Here is a 16,389-nt window from a genome sequence, read left to right on the forward strand (position 1 = left end):
CAGTCATTTACTCATCTTCTGCAGACCACAATTGTAGATTTTCTTTGAAGAATATTTCAGCTCTGCAGGTCCATGCATTGCATGTGAATGGTGACCAAAACTTTGAAGCTCCAAAAAGCACATAAAAGGTGCATAAAAGTAACCCATACAACTCCAGTGGTTTTATCCATGTCTTGTGAAGTCATCCAATCTATTTGGATGAGAATAGACCAAAATATAACTCCTTTTTTGCTGTATATCTTGCCAATGCAGTCTCATGGCACAATCATGATTTCAAGCTTGATTACACCTCCTAGTGCTAGACGCATGCTCAGCACTCTAGATGGCGCTATAGGAAGTGTAATCGAGCTTAAAATCATGATCGCCAAGAAGGCTGCTGATGTCAAGATTTATAGTATAAAAAGACTTAAATAGTGATCTATTTCTCACCCACACCCATCATATCACTTCTGAGGACATGGATTAAACCACTGGAGTCATATGGATTACTTTTATGCTGTCTTTATGTGATATTTGGAGCTTCACGTTTTTGGTCACCCTTCACTTGCATTGTGAAGACCTACAGAGCTGAAAATATTCTTCTTAAAATCTTAGAAAGTCAAACACATCTGGGATGTCATGAGAGTGAGTAAATGATGAGAACTTTTATTTTTGGGTAAAATATTTTTATTTGCAGTCTAGTGATGCAGTGGAGGTTTGTAGATCGTATTCAAAGACAGATGACTGCCTTCAAAGAGGTAAAAACACAAATTCAATACGTTTAGACCATTAATGTCAGCTGAAATGTTCACCCATGTGTGAGTTTGATCTTTGCGTTTGATCTTTCATGCGCAGGGATTCTATGAACTGATTCCTCAGGACTTGATCAAGATATTTGATGAGAATGAGTTGGAGGTGAGACCTTTTACTTTATTTAAACTCTTTTTTTTTTTTTAAATAGTTTTTAAAGAGAGAGAGAAAAGAAAACCAACACACTGTGAATGTTTCACAAAGAAACCTTTCCCATCCAAGAAATTCCCTACAAGTCCCATTTTAACATTTGAAATAGTAAATGTTCAGTTTTAAATGGTAATTTGATACTATGTGTGAAAATACTATCTGTTTATCTGTTTTTGTTCCTCAGCTGTTGATGTGTGGGTTAGGTGATGTAGATGTTAATGATTGGAGAGAAAACACCAAATATAAAAATGGCTACATCCCAAATCACCCTGCCATCATTTGGTTCTGGAAGGTCAGATTTTATTCTTTCAGCTCAATTGCACCAGCTATATGTATGTTACAACTTAGCATAATTGTGGCGTAAATGGGCACTAAGTCACAATTTACACACTACTAAATATTTGAGCATTGCACCAATCAATTTTGGTAGGACGTAACTCTACGTATAAGCTAAATATTTACGGAAGCCTCTGACCAGGAGTAACGGATGGAATAAAAAAGCAGATTCATTTAATGACATCAATGAGCTCATGTTTTGCGTGCATCAATCCTTTCGACATATATGATGATGTTGACATTTACACCCATTTACATTTAGAGAGGGAGAAAGAAAACTTACTTTTAAGCGGCTCTTCAGAATGAAACCCATCTAACGGTGCAGTTTTCAGGATGCGTCACCCAGTGTCAAGTTTCAACATATACAAAATATATAAGATATTAAAATTAATAAATGTCTATTTTTCCAGCCTTTTGTATTAGTATTTATCACCCCTTAATTATTTTAGATACAGTTCCTATTTATTGTTATTTACACGGGGCAAATATATGATTTATCAAATGTAGCTACTTTTATTACGTATCGTATTTGAGTGGGGATATGATTTTGTTCAAGGTTTAACATCAACCGTAGCAAGATAATTGAATAATGAAATTCACGGCTTTTTAACACTTCTGTGTACAAATTTGAATGCTGCTTATTGGATCAATAGGTAAACGTCATATTATGCGACTATGCATTACGGAGAGCTTATGACCTACTAGTTAAGTCTTGCCTTAAGAACAGGTGGTGCAACCAAATTAAGCACTAACTTAGTTACGAACTAAGTAGTAGTTACTAAGCCCTGAATGTGAACTTTACGTTCCAACTTACGTGAGAATTTACGTACAGCTGGTGCAACCCTACCCAGTACTCTAACTTTGTATTTGAAGTGTGTGTGTGTGTGTGTGTGTGTGTGTGTGTGTGTGTGTGTGTGTGTGTGTGTGTGTGTGTGTGTGTGTGTGTGTGTGAGCGTGTATTTATCACTTTGTGGGTACCAAATGTCCCCATAAGGATAGTAAAACCCGAAATTTTTGACCTTGTGGGGACATTTTGTCGGTCCCCATGAGGAAAACAGCTTATAAATCATACTAAATTATGTTTTTTGAAAATGTAAAAATGCAGAATGTTTTCTGTGAGGGTTAGGTTTAGGGGTAGGGTTAGGTTTAGGGGATAGAATATAAAGTTTGTACAGTATAAAAACCATTATGTCTATGGAAAGTCCCCATAAAACATGGAAACACAACGTGTGTGTGTGTGTGTGTGTGTGTGTGTGTGTGTGTGTGTGTGTGTGTGTGTGTGTGTGTGTGTGTGTGTGTGTGTGTGATGGGGTGCGCGTCTGTTTGTATTAAAAAAAAAATTTAACTTTTTTTTTTTTACTTTTTCAAAAAATGCAGCTTTCAAGTCTTATTGTGTAATTTATTCCTATACAGTGCTAAAGAGTTACAGGTTACAATCATCTATAATCTGAATTTAATATAATATAATTTAATATTGAATATAGGTCTGGATTTATTTAATGCATTTATTTACTACTATTTGCTAATGTACTACCAATTTATCAAATAGAAAATGTGCTTAAAACTGTAGTAAGAATTTCAAAAAATCTTTATTTTGTAGCCTTCTGCTAAAGACATATATTTACATAATTGTTTTATTGCTTTTTGTTTGACTGACACATACTTTTGATATTATTTATATCTATTATCTGTTAAGTAGATTCTTAATAACTGTAGATGTTTGTTTGATTTTAAGACTGTACTGCTGATGGATGCTGAGAAGCGGATCCGTTTGCTGCAGTTTGTGACAGGCACGTCCCGTGTACCAATGAATGGCTTTGCTGAACTCTACGGTAGGTCCTGCCCCTGTGACATCAGAATGTCACATGGCATCCAATGAAAATAATGTTACTAACTCTTACACTCTCATTCATAATTTTACAGCTTTTTCATGTTGGTTTATTGATTGAAATCTCAACCTGGTCTCAGAATCATGTTACTATACCTACATTTTTGCAAAATTATTTTTTACATGGTTCTTTGTACTGTACACTTTGCTGCAGTTTCCTGGAGAAATGCACACTAGAGGTGCTGCTACAACAACAATGACTTTCATTCACTTTTACACCAATCATGAGTAAAACGGCAGACTATCATCACATTAAAACTTTCTTCTCACCGTTCCTCCAAAGACCATCTACATTTACAAGCTTGTTCGAGTGAGATCAGATCATGCGGTAGCTCAACTGATAGAGCATTGCACCTGCGATGCAAAAGTCCCGAAGACCACGTGAGTCTAAATGTAAGCTGAAAGTGCCATAGGAGCACCACAGAATGACCTGGTTGCTTCACGAATTGCATCTTTCATCTCATGTTCGCTTTTTATGACACTATAGATTAGATTTAGGTTTAAGGTTTAGGGTAGGGAGGTAGGTATGTTTTGCTGATGTAAAAGTCAATAGAGCATTAACCTTAAAAACATTATCCGTTAGAGAGAACATTTAACTCGTTTTAGCGCCACACAGTGGACATTTCATCTCAGAACTGCCGCGATACATGTAGGGAACCACGTAATATCATTTTGCAAAAATGTTTTGAAACAGTCACATAATTTTCATGAGATCAGGCTTTAAAAATAAACTTTTTCTGTTGAATTTTCAGGATCCAACGGGCCACAGTTATTTACCATTGAGCAATGGGGCGCACGAGACAAACTGCCACGAGCGCACACATGGTGAGAGACCTGTCTGTCTGTCTGTCTGTCTGTCTGTCTGTGCCACATCTTTAGTTGTGTCTGTCTGCACCTGTATATCTATCTCTCCTTACAGCTGACTTTCTGAGTCGGTTCATTCCTGTAACTCTGTATCTGTAACAAATGAGTATGCTTGTGTTGTACATGCATGTTAAAGATGCATTTCTATAAACATGTAAAACTCATAGAATAGAAATATTCTCAGGTCAAGTTTAGACACTTTAGCACTATTAACTTATAACTTTATTATTTACACCAGGGCTGCTCAACTTTGGAAATGTCAATGGCTGCAAATTGTTTATGATCATATATACAGTATATATATACAGTATATATATGTAACACAGTTGAAGGATGGGCAAGGAGGAGGCGAGAACCGGCTTGTCCACATAAATTATATTTTAATGAGAAACTGAAAAACACATAAACAAACACACATGACGGACATGTCCGTAATTCTCTCTCTCTCGAACAATCGTCACCGGCCGCCTTTATCCCTCGCGCGCCTCATCAGGCTGATTGGGGACCGGGCGCGCGATATTCCGACCGGCCCCGCCCCCCTCCGCTCCACAATATATAAAACGCATGCGGCCTTCGGCCTGCAAGTTAAGTAGCGCAGATTTACACAATGCAAGTAAATGAACAGGATCCCTAATAGAATGAAAATAAAGAGCTCAAGTTAGCCATTACTCAGTGAGGGAATAACAGTTAGCTTACATGAGGGTGTCAACTTGGAAGGTATTTTTGTTGTTTTTTAACAATCTTTTAAAATGTTGATTATATCATACCATTTTTGTAATTTATCACAAACCAACTAATGGCACAAAACATGAAATAATTCATCAAATCCATTGAGATACTTACTGATGTTTGTACTGTTTTTATGTCACTTCCTGTAGGATGATGTCATTAATTACCTGGCTTTTGTTAGTTAAAAGGATATTACAAAAGACTAACAGAATGAAAAGTGATTTCAATGACAAAACCTACAATACAACAAATAATCAATAAAAACAATATTGCCATTTTTTTCCGATTAGATAAAAAATGAAGAAAGAAACACTCAGAATATTTCTTAAAGGGATAGTTCACCCCAAAATGAAAATCCTCTCATCATTTACTCACCCTCATGCCATCCCAGATGTGACTTTCTTTCTTTTGCAGAACAAAAACAAATATTTTTACAAGAATATCTCAGCTTTATAGGTCCATACAATGCAAATGAATAGTGTCCACAACTTTGAAGCTCCAAATATTACTTAACGGCAGCATAAAAGTAATCCACAAGACTCCAGTGTTTAAATCCATATCTTCTAAAGTGATATGATAGGTGTGGGTGAGAAACAGATCAAGATGTATGTCCTTTTTCCCTATAAATCGACTTTCACAGCATTCACAGGAGTTCTTCTTCTGTTTTTTGCCGATTCACATTCTTCGTGCATATCGCCACCTATTGGGCAGGAAAGAGAAATAAAAAAGGGACGGATAAAGCAAAGGAAAAGAATAAATAACATATATTTGCACAACAGCCCAGCAAGTGGCGATATGCGCAAAGAATGCAAATCTGCTAAAAATAGTAGAAGAGCTCTTGTGAACGCTGTGTGAAAACAGATTTATAGTAAAAAAAGGACTTAAATTTTGATCTGTTTCTCACCCACACCTATCATACAGCTTCAGAAGACATGGATTTAACCACTGGAGTCGGATTACTTTTATGCTGCCTTTATGTACTTTTTGGAGCTTCAAAGTTTGGTCAACATTCACTTTCATTGAATGGACCAAAACAGCTGAGATATTCTTCTAAAAATCTTAATATGTGTTCTTCAGAAGAAAGAAAGTCATACACATCTGGGATGACATAAGTGTGTGTAAATGATGAGAGAATTTTCATTTTCGGGTGAACTGTCCCTTTAAAGCTGAAATGTGTCATTTTTTTTTATGTTAAAATGATTTGTCCTATCCTAGCTTAATATGCAGAGCCAACTAGAAGACATTTATAGGTTGATTGTCACAAAAAGTGTTCATTTAGTTTATTTTTAATGTAGCACTTTCAAATCATTGCACTGTTTGTTTAAGCATCCCGACAAAGCAACATTGGCTCAACCAATAGCATGAGTGTAGGGCGGGACTATCCGTTTTTTGACCAATGGAAGACGGGCAAATTATTGACAACTTGTAATCTGTTTGAAAACATGTATTACTTTTACCTTTCTGTTGGGAGACAAGTTGCGCAGAAATCACACACTTTAGCTTTAATAAACTCCTACTTTTTCATGTTATAACGGTAATATAAACCATTGTAGATAAATTATTTAAAATGTGCCCGTTTTCACAAAATTGTGATATTTTGTTACTTAGAAATCTAATTGTGATTTTCATCTAAATTGTGAGTTTATTATTTGATCCAATATACAGAGGGATCATGTAAATGTGTTGCATTGTAGGAATGACCCAGTTATTTTCTGTCTCTCTTTCGGTCAGTTTCAACAGGTTGGATCTTCCTCCATACGAATCATTCGAGGAGCTTCGTGAGAAACTGCACATGGCGATTGAGAATGCTCAAGGCTTTGATGGTGTGGATTAAATGAGACTCGGGCTGTCACGGCAACAGTGTAACCATGGCAAAAGCATCACGACTGTCGGTTTTAAAGTGGACAGCACACGTGTGCACATGGCTCTGCAGGAAATACATGAGAATTTCCAGTAAACTGACCTGAGAGCATTTTTAGCAGCTGACAGGGTAAACATGTTGTTACAAAATCTGATTTGGAGTCATTCAGTTCCCTTAAAAAAGAAAGAAATCAACATATTGAGGATAGACAGAACTGTGTAATGTGCTCGATATCACAAATCTGTTTGCTTATGAGGTTTACAAATTAACTTTTTGTAATATACTTCTGGATACATCTATAAAGTATGTTTGTACACTGTTTCTAAATATCTATGGATTTTTATCACATCTAAGTATTTTAGCATATTTAGGAATTGTGTATTTCTGACATGAGCTTTTAAAGTACACTTTATAGTTACAGGGATGGTGTGCACTAAATGGTAAAAAAGGCCTTACTGAAAATGTATCAGAATGCAGAATATGAGACCATTATTTATTTACTTTCTTTCCATAAATTCAAGTGTATCCAAACAGGTACACAAATATCACTGTCTTTTCTCAATATTTTATCTTAATTAGTTCTTCATATGACTTTACCTTTTACGTTTACATTTTTATTTTTTTTGCATTACACCCGACTTTTTAAAGTCTGTATTTTGGATTATTATAATCAATCTTTTGTACTGGTTTTGAAGGTTTAAGCACTTTTCTAAACAGGTTTCAAGTCTTATTGTGTATAGATCACCTCAGTCAAGCTCTTTTGTGACTTTGTGACAAATCAATGCTGTATATAATTTTTTTTATTGTTTACAGCATAAAAACTGCTTATAGTAAGCATGTTTTATTTCTCAGAAAAATATATCGGACTGTTAAATTACATCACCTTTATTTGTAATATAGAACGATGATTTGAACTTTATCTTTTAATTGAGAAACACTATGTCTATACTGTTGTATAATTGCATTATGTTGCATTCTGTATATACTGTTGCACTCTTGGCTCTGATGAGAGGGAACTTTCAGAAAGTGTTTCCCATCAAAGCTTTACAAGAATATGTGTCTTTCATTTCGAAGTAAATTGTGTTGATTTAAATTGCCAACCTTGATGGGTATGTATTTTTGAAAAATGAATTAAACAAAAACATCTCTGCGCATGTGCTGTTTTCAGTTTCATTTTATATTAAATAAATAAGTCTGTTTGCAGGAATAACTCTCCCAATTCTCATTGCTGTAATGCAGAAAATATACATTATTTAAATAGTAAACTACTGTATTACTGCTGATAACTGTACTATGGTAATGAGAATCATCGTTGTGAATAATAAGAAATAAGAGTCTATTCTAATGAAGATTTTGGTGATGGTCGTAAAAAACTTTTTGCAACGTTAAATATGATTTATTATTCCACGTGGTTGTAGTTTTCTAAACGTCCACTATGTGGCAGCAATGGCGCAGGAAAATCTAAGACGCACTGCTGCTTTCAACCATCAGGGGGCGCATCATCGCCATACATTTATATTTATATATATATCTCGACACTACTATTTTTTTTGGCGAAAATGCGCCCAAAAATATTTATGGCGATGATCAGCCAGAGGATGTCCATTTACTAAAGTAGTGCTCTTGTTTTGCTCTTTTTCTCTTTCCCATCCCCCTTTCTTCCCACTTTCTACCCCAAAGCACCTCAGAGGTCAGCTGACTGGTCACACACCATTTCATTCAATAGCTTGGACTGAATGGGTCAGAGGGGTGTGGCCTTCTGCTATGGAGGGCGGGATGATGTGGGAAAGTGATAGCACCCTTAACCAATGAGAGGGGATCTTATGCTCAAAATAAATATTTTAGCCTATTTGCAAGATGTATACATTTCAATTGAATAACACAAATACAATTTATAAATCTTACAAAATTTAACTTTTATCAATTACATTTTCTTCAAGACTATTCAATTCAATTAGATGGAAATTTGTTATTCAATTGAAATGGATACATCTTAAAAATAGGCTAAAATGTTTTTTTGACTGTAGGATATGTGCCGGATCTTCTTTTGCTTTGTAGTGAGAAGTCCCTTAATGATTTGATCCCTTATTGATCTCATGGTGCATTAGCATATTAGCAGTTGCTTTTCCCAAATTGAAATGGAATAAATGAAACACATGCTCTCTATAACAAACACACATGCACAACTAATTAAGAACAGGTCTGTTCATCGTTGGTGCTCAGATGTTATGTAATGGCTTCATGTTGACTGAAAGCTGTAGAGCTGGACAACAGTGTTAGATATGTATTAAAAGAGCAGTTGCTTGTATTTTAATGACAGAAGAGATAAATCACATTTCTTATTGGGAACTTTGTAAGTGACATTAAATAATTTTGCAAGTTGACATGCCCTGCGGTATGACATGTTATACTATATAAAGCTATTTTAAACAGCTTTATATCTTTTTTATGCATGCAGCCTCTATGACTACATGGACTATTTGTACTTGAGAAGAAAAAAAACCTTTGTCACTCTACAGGGCCATTTAAAATGAACTAGTGAAGGGAAAAAGGGTGATTAAAAATGCTAAAAATGGTGAAATGTACACCTAAAATGTACACTTTCCGTTATATATTCATATAAACGTTAACCTAAAATTGTGATGTTTATTTAAAAAATGTCTATGGACACATACATCGACTATCCAGCTGTAAACTGAAGGTGGTTTTAAGAAATCGGTCACTTTAAAAACACAGAAAACACATCACTGGTGTTCATACTGAGCTTGTTTGGTTGGCTGTGATGGGCACTTTCACTCCATGCAGGTTTCCTGACTGTGGGAAAGTGAGCTTGTGTCCTTTTCTCCTGATATTCAGTGCTCAGATCCATTGTCCTGCCTGACCAACAGTCCAGGCAGAGCTATTGTCCTGCTGGTCAGTGGGTCCAGAGGGATGTTAGAAATGAACAGAGGGAGTGAAGGAAAGAGGTTAGAGGAGGGGGAGAGGTCAAACTCTTCCTCTACTGAAACAGCCAGAGCCAAAGAGTAGATCAATATTTTTCCTTCACTCTGCAGCTGTCGCACAGAACTTTATCGATACTGGGCTGAGCTGCGATCTGTTTTATCACCTGTCAGAACCAGAGGGAGTTAACATTCATTAGATGAACGCACTTGCTAGTGTCCATAAAATGAAAAATGAGCAAAAGCAAACCTCATATAATATCAAACCATTGTCACAGACACAGGACAACATCTTGCATGCCATAAACAAGAGAACAATCCTCGTAAACTTTACCATCCAATTCAATATCCTTTTTTTAGAGCATGTGAAAAAATAGATGAGAGAACAAATAACTGAATGTTTAAAAAATGTTAGCATGTTAAAAAGTGTCTAATGTCATAACAAACAGGTACAGATAAACTCATATTTTGTGGGCCTCCTAAAGCATTTTAATTCAGGTTAGATAAATCAGCAATGATGTGACATATAGGATATAACGATGTGCCTAGGATATAAAATTGATAATCACAATGCCACTTGAGTCTTGATGTCATATAAAACAATAAACACAAATGCAACAAATAGAAACAGTAATAAATGATATGTTAGAGTAAAAAATGCTTTAATTCAGATATCCTTTAGGTTTATGTCTGTTGTGGCCTGCATATTTTGAGTGATTGAGCATTAGTGTAAGTTTTGGTCAAAAATATTTATAATTGATATGGATGAAAAAAATGGATCATTAACTAAATTAAATTGCACAGTGTAGATGAAACACCCAAAATATATTTGTGCATATTTTTAAGATTTATGCATTGATTTAATAATACAATTAAATTGATTTGTGAATTTTTTTTAACAAAAGAAAATTAAAGTTTTTTAATTTGATATAGTTAAAGATTAATCAATAAAATTGAACATTTTGTAATGAAATTGAAATGCATTAATCTTAAAATGATTTTCTTGTTTGTAATAAAGATGACATTTTAGCGTTCACCAACACAGAGTTCATTATTGTGCTTTAATAAAGTAAAAAAAAATAATAATAAAAAAAAAAAGATCACTTAAATATATCAGAGGACTACCTGCCATTTAGGATCTCAACGTCTAAAATATCTGCTCATGAAAATAAAACCACACACATCCGTTATCAGAAGCGTGGGACCACTGTGACGTCACACTCCAACTCTCAAACCTTCCGCTGGCGGAGGAATCTCTTCCACTCTGACAAACGTGCATTCTGGGTGAGATGCGCATCCGCGCAGAGGCTGCGTAAAGTAGTGCGCGCGCAGCGGTCAGCAGTGCACGCGCTTCAGTTCAACATCAGATTAGTGTGGAACTCGAGTCCGCAAACTACGGATTCAGGCATGCTCGGAATACTAGTATAAATGGCATCTTTTAACAAGGAATTATACCAGCGTTTGCTGTTTTTTGCTGTATTTCTGTCTTTCACAGGTAAGTGAGAGTCTGTCACATTTGAATGTTTTTGCTGTGGAATAAGTTATATGTAATGCAGTCCCTCATAGTTGCATGTCAGGATGTTTCATGAAGGTAGTAACCGTGCAGATTTACAGATTTACAATTACAAATTGACTAAACCCCCCCCAAAAAAACTTTTATGTATACATTTTGACATACGTGATTTAATCTCAGGTTTTGTCATCAACAGACAAACAGGAATAAGTAAACGTGGTTATTTTTTATATGTAAAACATTTATACATTATATTTGACAATATATGTAAGAAGAACAGATTTCACAACACATACACACACGTGGAAAATGTTGATCAAAGCTCCTCTTTGAGATGAAAAATTATTCATCTCATCACAATGTTCATTTTCTGAGTGTTTGTTCCTTCATGAAGAGAATTTAAAACTCTTATAAACATACTTATATTCAGAGTTGGGTGTAATGCATTATTAAAAAATGAATTACTGTAATGAAATTACTTTGTCATAAAAAAATAAACTAAGAAATTACTCTTAATGTTTTAGTAATTTAATTAAAGTTACTTCTGATGTAATTGCATTACATACTGTATAGACTATAGAGCAATTCTATATAAAACAATAGTGAATTTAAAATCGAAATTTAAAGTCTAATGTTAAAATATATGTTTTCTAATTTAACGCTGACCTCTTAAATTCTTTGGCTAGTTCATTAATAATTTACTTGATTTATTTGAAAGAATTAAAAGAACAGTTTCAAGTCTATACTTGTATTTTTTCATCTGGTCGAGGTTGATCAGAGTTTTAGAAAGTAATTAGTAATAAGTAATGTAATTACTTTTCAGACAGAGTAATTAGTACAGTAATCTAATTACACTGGAGAAGATGTAATTAGTAGTTCATAATTACTTTTTTAGAGTAACTTACCCAACACTGCTAATATTATATAATTCATAACGGACTATTCATTTATTTAAATACATTTATAATTAAAATATTTTCATATATATTCATACTGGATTTAAGATGAAATATTGATGTTACACTAAACCAAATGTAATGTCAGGTAACATAAAATGTGCTAAAATATGTGTGTGGTAACATCTAAATCAATTAGTGTCATTCAAGTCAAATATTATTATTTAAACTGGTATACATTGGGTTGCAAAAACAAAATTAATTGTTACGGTTAGTTTAGATAGAAATTATTTTTGTAAAATGCAACTTTCTGGGAATGTTAGTTTATGGTTATAAAAATCAAATCTAAAAAGAACATCCACAGAATGTTAGTATTTGGTTCCCAAAAAAGAACCAAATGGAACCATAACCATATACTAACGTTAGGGTAACGTTTTGTGTTTGCTGGGTTTCAGTGTAAGCTTCGTTTCTATGCCATGCATGAAATAAGTGTTTCTTTCATAAGCCATTTAAAATCCTTTGCTATTCTGTTCTATTTGATGTCTCTCTTTTTCTTTTCTTGTTGCTCTTCTTTTTTGGAAGCTCTTGTCATGGGTGGCTGCTAAATATCTTTTGAATTTCATGCTGGGAATTATGTTAAAGCACTCCTGTAGAGAAAGAGCGAGCCGTGGAGTCGCCTCTGACTTTATGAGCCATGAATAAGGGGATTATGTGAAGTAATCCATCCAGTCAAATATGATTACAGAAACTCAGAAACCTAACCAGCTGCTAGATTTCACCTGCCATCTGTGAGCCGCACACAGAGTTTTACAGTCCCACCGAAAGGAAAACTGACCACCTTAACTTTACATTTAAACCACTGTAACTTTATTGTTTCACTCACTTTTTTTTCACTGTCTTGCCTCTCTCTGCAGGTGTGATGTGTTTTAGCGAATTGTTTTTCATAAAAGAGCCTCATGATGTGACCGTGATGAGGAGAGACACTGTCATTTTGGACTGCCAGGTGCACGGTGAGGCTCCAATCGGCATCCGGTGGCTAAAAAACAGAGTGACGCTCACCGAGTCGGAGCGTGTGTACCTGCTCACCAACGGGTCGTTGTTCATCTCGGAAGTGGAGAGTCGAAAAGACAAATCAGATGAAGGGTTCTACCAGTGCCTTGCCCAGAACAAATATGGATCTATTCTGAGCCAAAGAGCTCGTTTGACTATCGCAAGTAAGTTTTGTTGGGAGTAATATGCTCTTTAAATGGCCCAATATGTACCCTACCACCAAATTCTCTTGAGCAACGACACCCAATGATTGCACCTAATGAGTGTTGGTGTTGCTCAAATGTCCTTTCTGATTAAATCAACTCCTCTACCCGACCTACAGTGACATCAGTGGGGAAACACAGAGCTTTAACACTTAATGTGTAGAAAAGTTGTAGTTTGTTTGATGACCGAAGATTCTTCTGCAGGTCAAGCATGTTGCAGAGGTTAAAATTAAAGCTTCTTCAAAGGTCTTTCAAACCATTTTCTGTATAGGGTTCTCAGGTTTGCTATATGGTTCTTTGGAGAAACAATTCACCCAAAAATAAAAGATCTGTCGTTATTTACTCACCCTCATGTTGTTTCAAACCTGTATGATTCTCTATCTTCAGTGGAACTTAAAAGGAGATGTTTAGCAGAATATCCTGGGGGCTCTTTTCCATATAATCAAAGTGAATGGGGACTGGGGCTGTTGATCTCCATTTAAGAGTACCATTTAAGTACCATTGCTGTACCTTTCATACACGATTCACATAAGAGTGAGTAAATGATGACAGAATTGTAATTTCTGTGCAAACTATTTGCTTTAACAAGTTATCGATTTACAAGTTCTTGATGTTCCATTATAGGTTCTTCAGATCTGTGTTTTGGTTTCGGGGTTCTTTAATGCACAAGTAAATAAAGTTCTTTATTAGTAAAGGTTCTCTTATGTGACATCAGACTGAAACCTTTTTGGTTCTAGTTGGAGCATTTATTTGAAGAGTATGAGTGTGGGTGTTCTGGCTTAAAAGTGGCTCTGAAGAACTCCTGACAGATACGTTGATACATAGAGGAAGTGCCGTGTGATGGATGGGGCTCATTATTTACTGCGCTGTCAGGTGTCTTACAGCAGATTTAATGGACAGAGAACAGCACAGTTGGTCGTAATCATTACAGGAGTTGTCATGAGGGGCCGAAATAAAGACATTAGATAGATAGATAGATAGATACATGCAAGCATGCAATAGATCTTTTTCTAATTAGCTTGAGTAAATAAAGTTCTTTATTCATAAATGTTCTCCTATGTGACATCAGACTGAAACCTTTTTGATTCTAGACGGAGCATTTATTTGAAGAGTATGAGTGTGGGTGTTCTGGCTGAAAAGTGGAATCTGGCTCTGAAGAACTCCTGACAGATACGTTGATACATAGAGGAAGTGCCGTGTGATGAATGGGGCTCAGTATTTACTGCGCTCTCAGGTGTCCTACAGCAGATTTAATGGACAGAACAGCACAGTTGGTCGTAATCATTACAGCAGTTGTCATGAGGGGCCGATGTAAAGGTCAAGACAACATGAGATAAATAGATAGGTAGGTAGGTAGGTAGATGGATGGATGGATGGATGGATGGATAGATAGATAGATAGTGATTTGATACCTGTTAGGAAAGTTTGTTTTAATATGTGGCAGTAGATTAAACAGAACAATCCATCAGTGGGTCTTTTCTACCTCTGTGTGGGGGAAGGGTCCCTGGGGTCTCTCGGGTCTCTGGGGTCATGGGTGTGTGAGAATGCATCCATTGGTGTGCAAATGAAGCCGGGCAGGTTTGAAAACCTAAGTTTGCAGAGGACACTAGTGCCCCAGTGTTAAAGAGCATATGACCCCTATTCACAGAGCAGAGCCTTTATATCAGCACCTCCTGACCAAGAGCGATTGTTCCTGTGTGTGTGAGGGTATATGGAGGGGCAGGTTTGACAGGGGCAGAGGCTTTTAAAGGTCCTCTCCTATCCTGAGGCCATGCGTCGTGCTGCGCTGCTTCAGGACAAAAGCATGTGCAGTCTTTCCTGTGCGTTCTCTTTCTCAGAGCAAAATTCAAGCTCTTTGGCAAACGCTAGCACAGGAAGTGATTGAAGTTTTCTTCAGAAAAGTCTGCAAATCTCAAACTTTTCTCTGCAAATTCATTCCACATCCACATTATATTTATAGCTCTATAATCTTACTGTATTTTAACAATTGAGTTGTGTGTCTATTTCTTAAATCTCCAATGATACTTTAGGAGAAACATCTGAAATGAAGTTGATGTATAAATAATACACAACCGAGAACTCCATTAAGTCTCCTGAGCTATGAAAGAGCAACTTCTGAGCAATAGCTATTTTTGTACATACAAACAAACATGCCAAAAACATTCAGGATGTTTAAATAGACACTATGATAGAATGTGTAGTAGTTTTTGGGGTGATGTTGAAGCGATGTATATGACGGTTTGCAGGTGTATGCGAGCTAACGGTCGTCGTCAGATCGGGGGGGTGAAGTTGTTGTATAAGATCTAATGAGCCTCTTATTGCGTAACAGCTCAGTGACGAAACTAAAGGGAGGTAGAAAACAAATGTTTGAGAGTGACAAATCATGACAATTAACTGCCCTCCCATTCTCTACAAGAGCACTGGAGATTGTGGTTTTACAGAGAGGTTTTATTGGGAATCAAGTTTTGTGTTATGAAGTGAAAGATATGGTAAAGACAGCAAGTGTTTTAACAGGCTGGTTTTAAAGGGACATTTAGACTCACTCTATGGACTCTCTCAAAGCTCATAAAATTGGCAGACACCTGGGAACTAATGAGAAAAAGCACAACACAAGCACTATTGAGGGAATTGTGGGGGACCTCTGAATATTGGGCAATATATAAACATATTTATGATATATTTGTTCTGACCATGTTCTGTAGACAAGTTTTGCAATCTTTCTTTTACAACTCACAAGTGTGAGATCATTCAAATTGAGATGTTTTAAAGGGATAGTTCACCCAAAATTAAAAATTATTTCATTAATTTAATCACCCTCATGATATCCCAGGTGTGTAGTATGACTTTCTTCACCAGAATATATATATATATGTATATATATATATATATATATATATATATATATATATATATACAACAGTTTGTTCGGTCCTCGAATCTGATTGGACGAGAGACATTCCATCAGCACTCAGACGCTTTCCTGTGTGTATCACCCCGCTTGTGTTTGTGCCATTCTAAACTAAAGTGTAAGAGCAGTGCAGATGTGTTAAGAGTTACTGTATGAGTGTCTCTTTCATGTATTTTTTCTTTTCTTTTTTGACATTACATATGTTAGCCAGCAGGTGGTGGCAAAAGATTGTTGGTGATGTGAAGTGAATCCGTCAGTCATTG

At 35.8% G+C, this 16,389-nt stretch overlaps 2 protein-coding genes across 4 annotated transcripts in view; both read left to right on the top strand.

Annotated features, from left to right (window-relative positions):
* LOC127623153 (E3 ubiquitin-protein ligase NEDD4-like) overlaps positions 1–7,765 on the top strand; it is a 54,129-nt gene extending 46,364 nt beyond the window's left edge. For all 3 annotated transcript variants that reach the window (XM_052097430.1, XM_052097427.1, XM_052097429.1), the window contains 6 exons: positions 677–737; positions 835–894; positions 1,124–1,231; positions 3,011–3,107; positions 3,916–3,988; positions 6,488–7,765. In XM_052097430.1, coding sequence (XP_051953390.1) covers positions 677–737; positions 835–894; positions 1,124–1,231; positions 3,011–3,107; positions 3,916–3,988; positions 6,488–6,590 — 502 coding nt within the window. In that variant the 3' untranslated portion in view covers positions 6,591–7,765. The remainder of the gene's footprint in view (positions 1–676; positions 738–834; positions 895–1,123; positions 1,232–3,010; positions 3,108–3,915; positions 3,989–6,487) is intronic.
* Positions 7,766–10,984: 3,219 nt separating this feature from the next.
* Positions 10,985–16,389, top strand: part of prtga (protogenin homolog a (Gallus gallus)) — a 45,226-nt gene continuing 39,821 nt past the window's right edge. Inside the window, exons 1-2 of the mRNA XM_052097259.1 lie at positions 10,985–11,051; positions 12,880–13,179. Of these exons, the coding sequence (XP_051953219.1) occupies positions 10,985–11,051; positions 12,880–13,179 (367 nt within the window). The remainder of the gene's footprint in view (positions 11,052–12,879; positions 13,180–16,389) is intronic.

The sequence above is a fragment of the Xyrauchen texanus genome, chromosome 29 (assembly GCF_025860055.1).
Source record: "Xyrauchen texanus isolate HMW12.3.18 chromosome 29, RBS_HiC_50CHRs, whole genome shotgun sequence".
NCBI lineage: Eukaryota > Metazoa > Chordata > Actinopteri > Cypriniformes > Catostomidae > Xyrauchen > Xyrauchen texanus.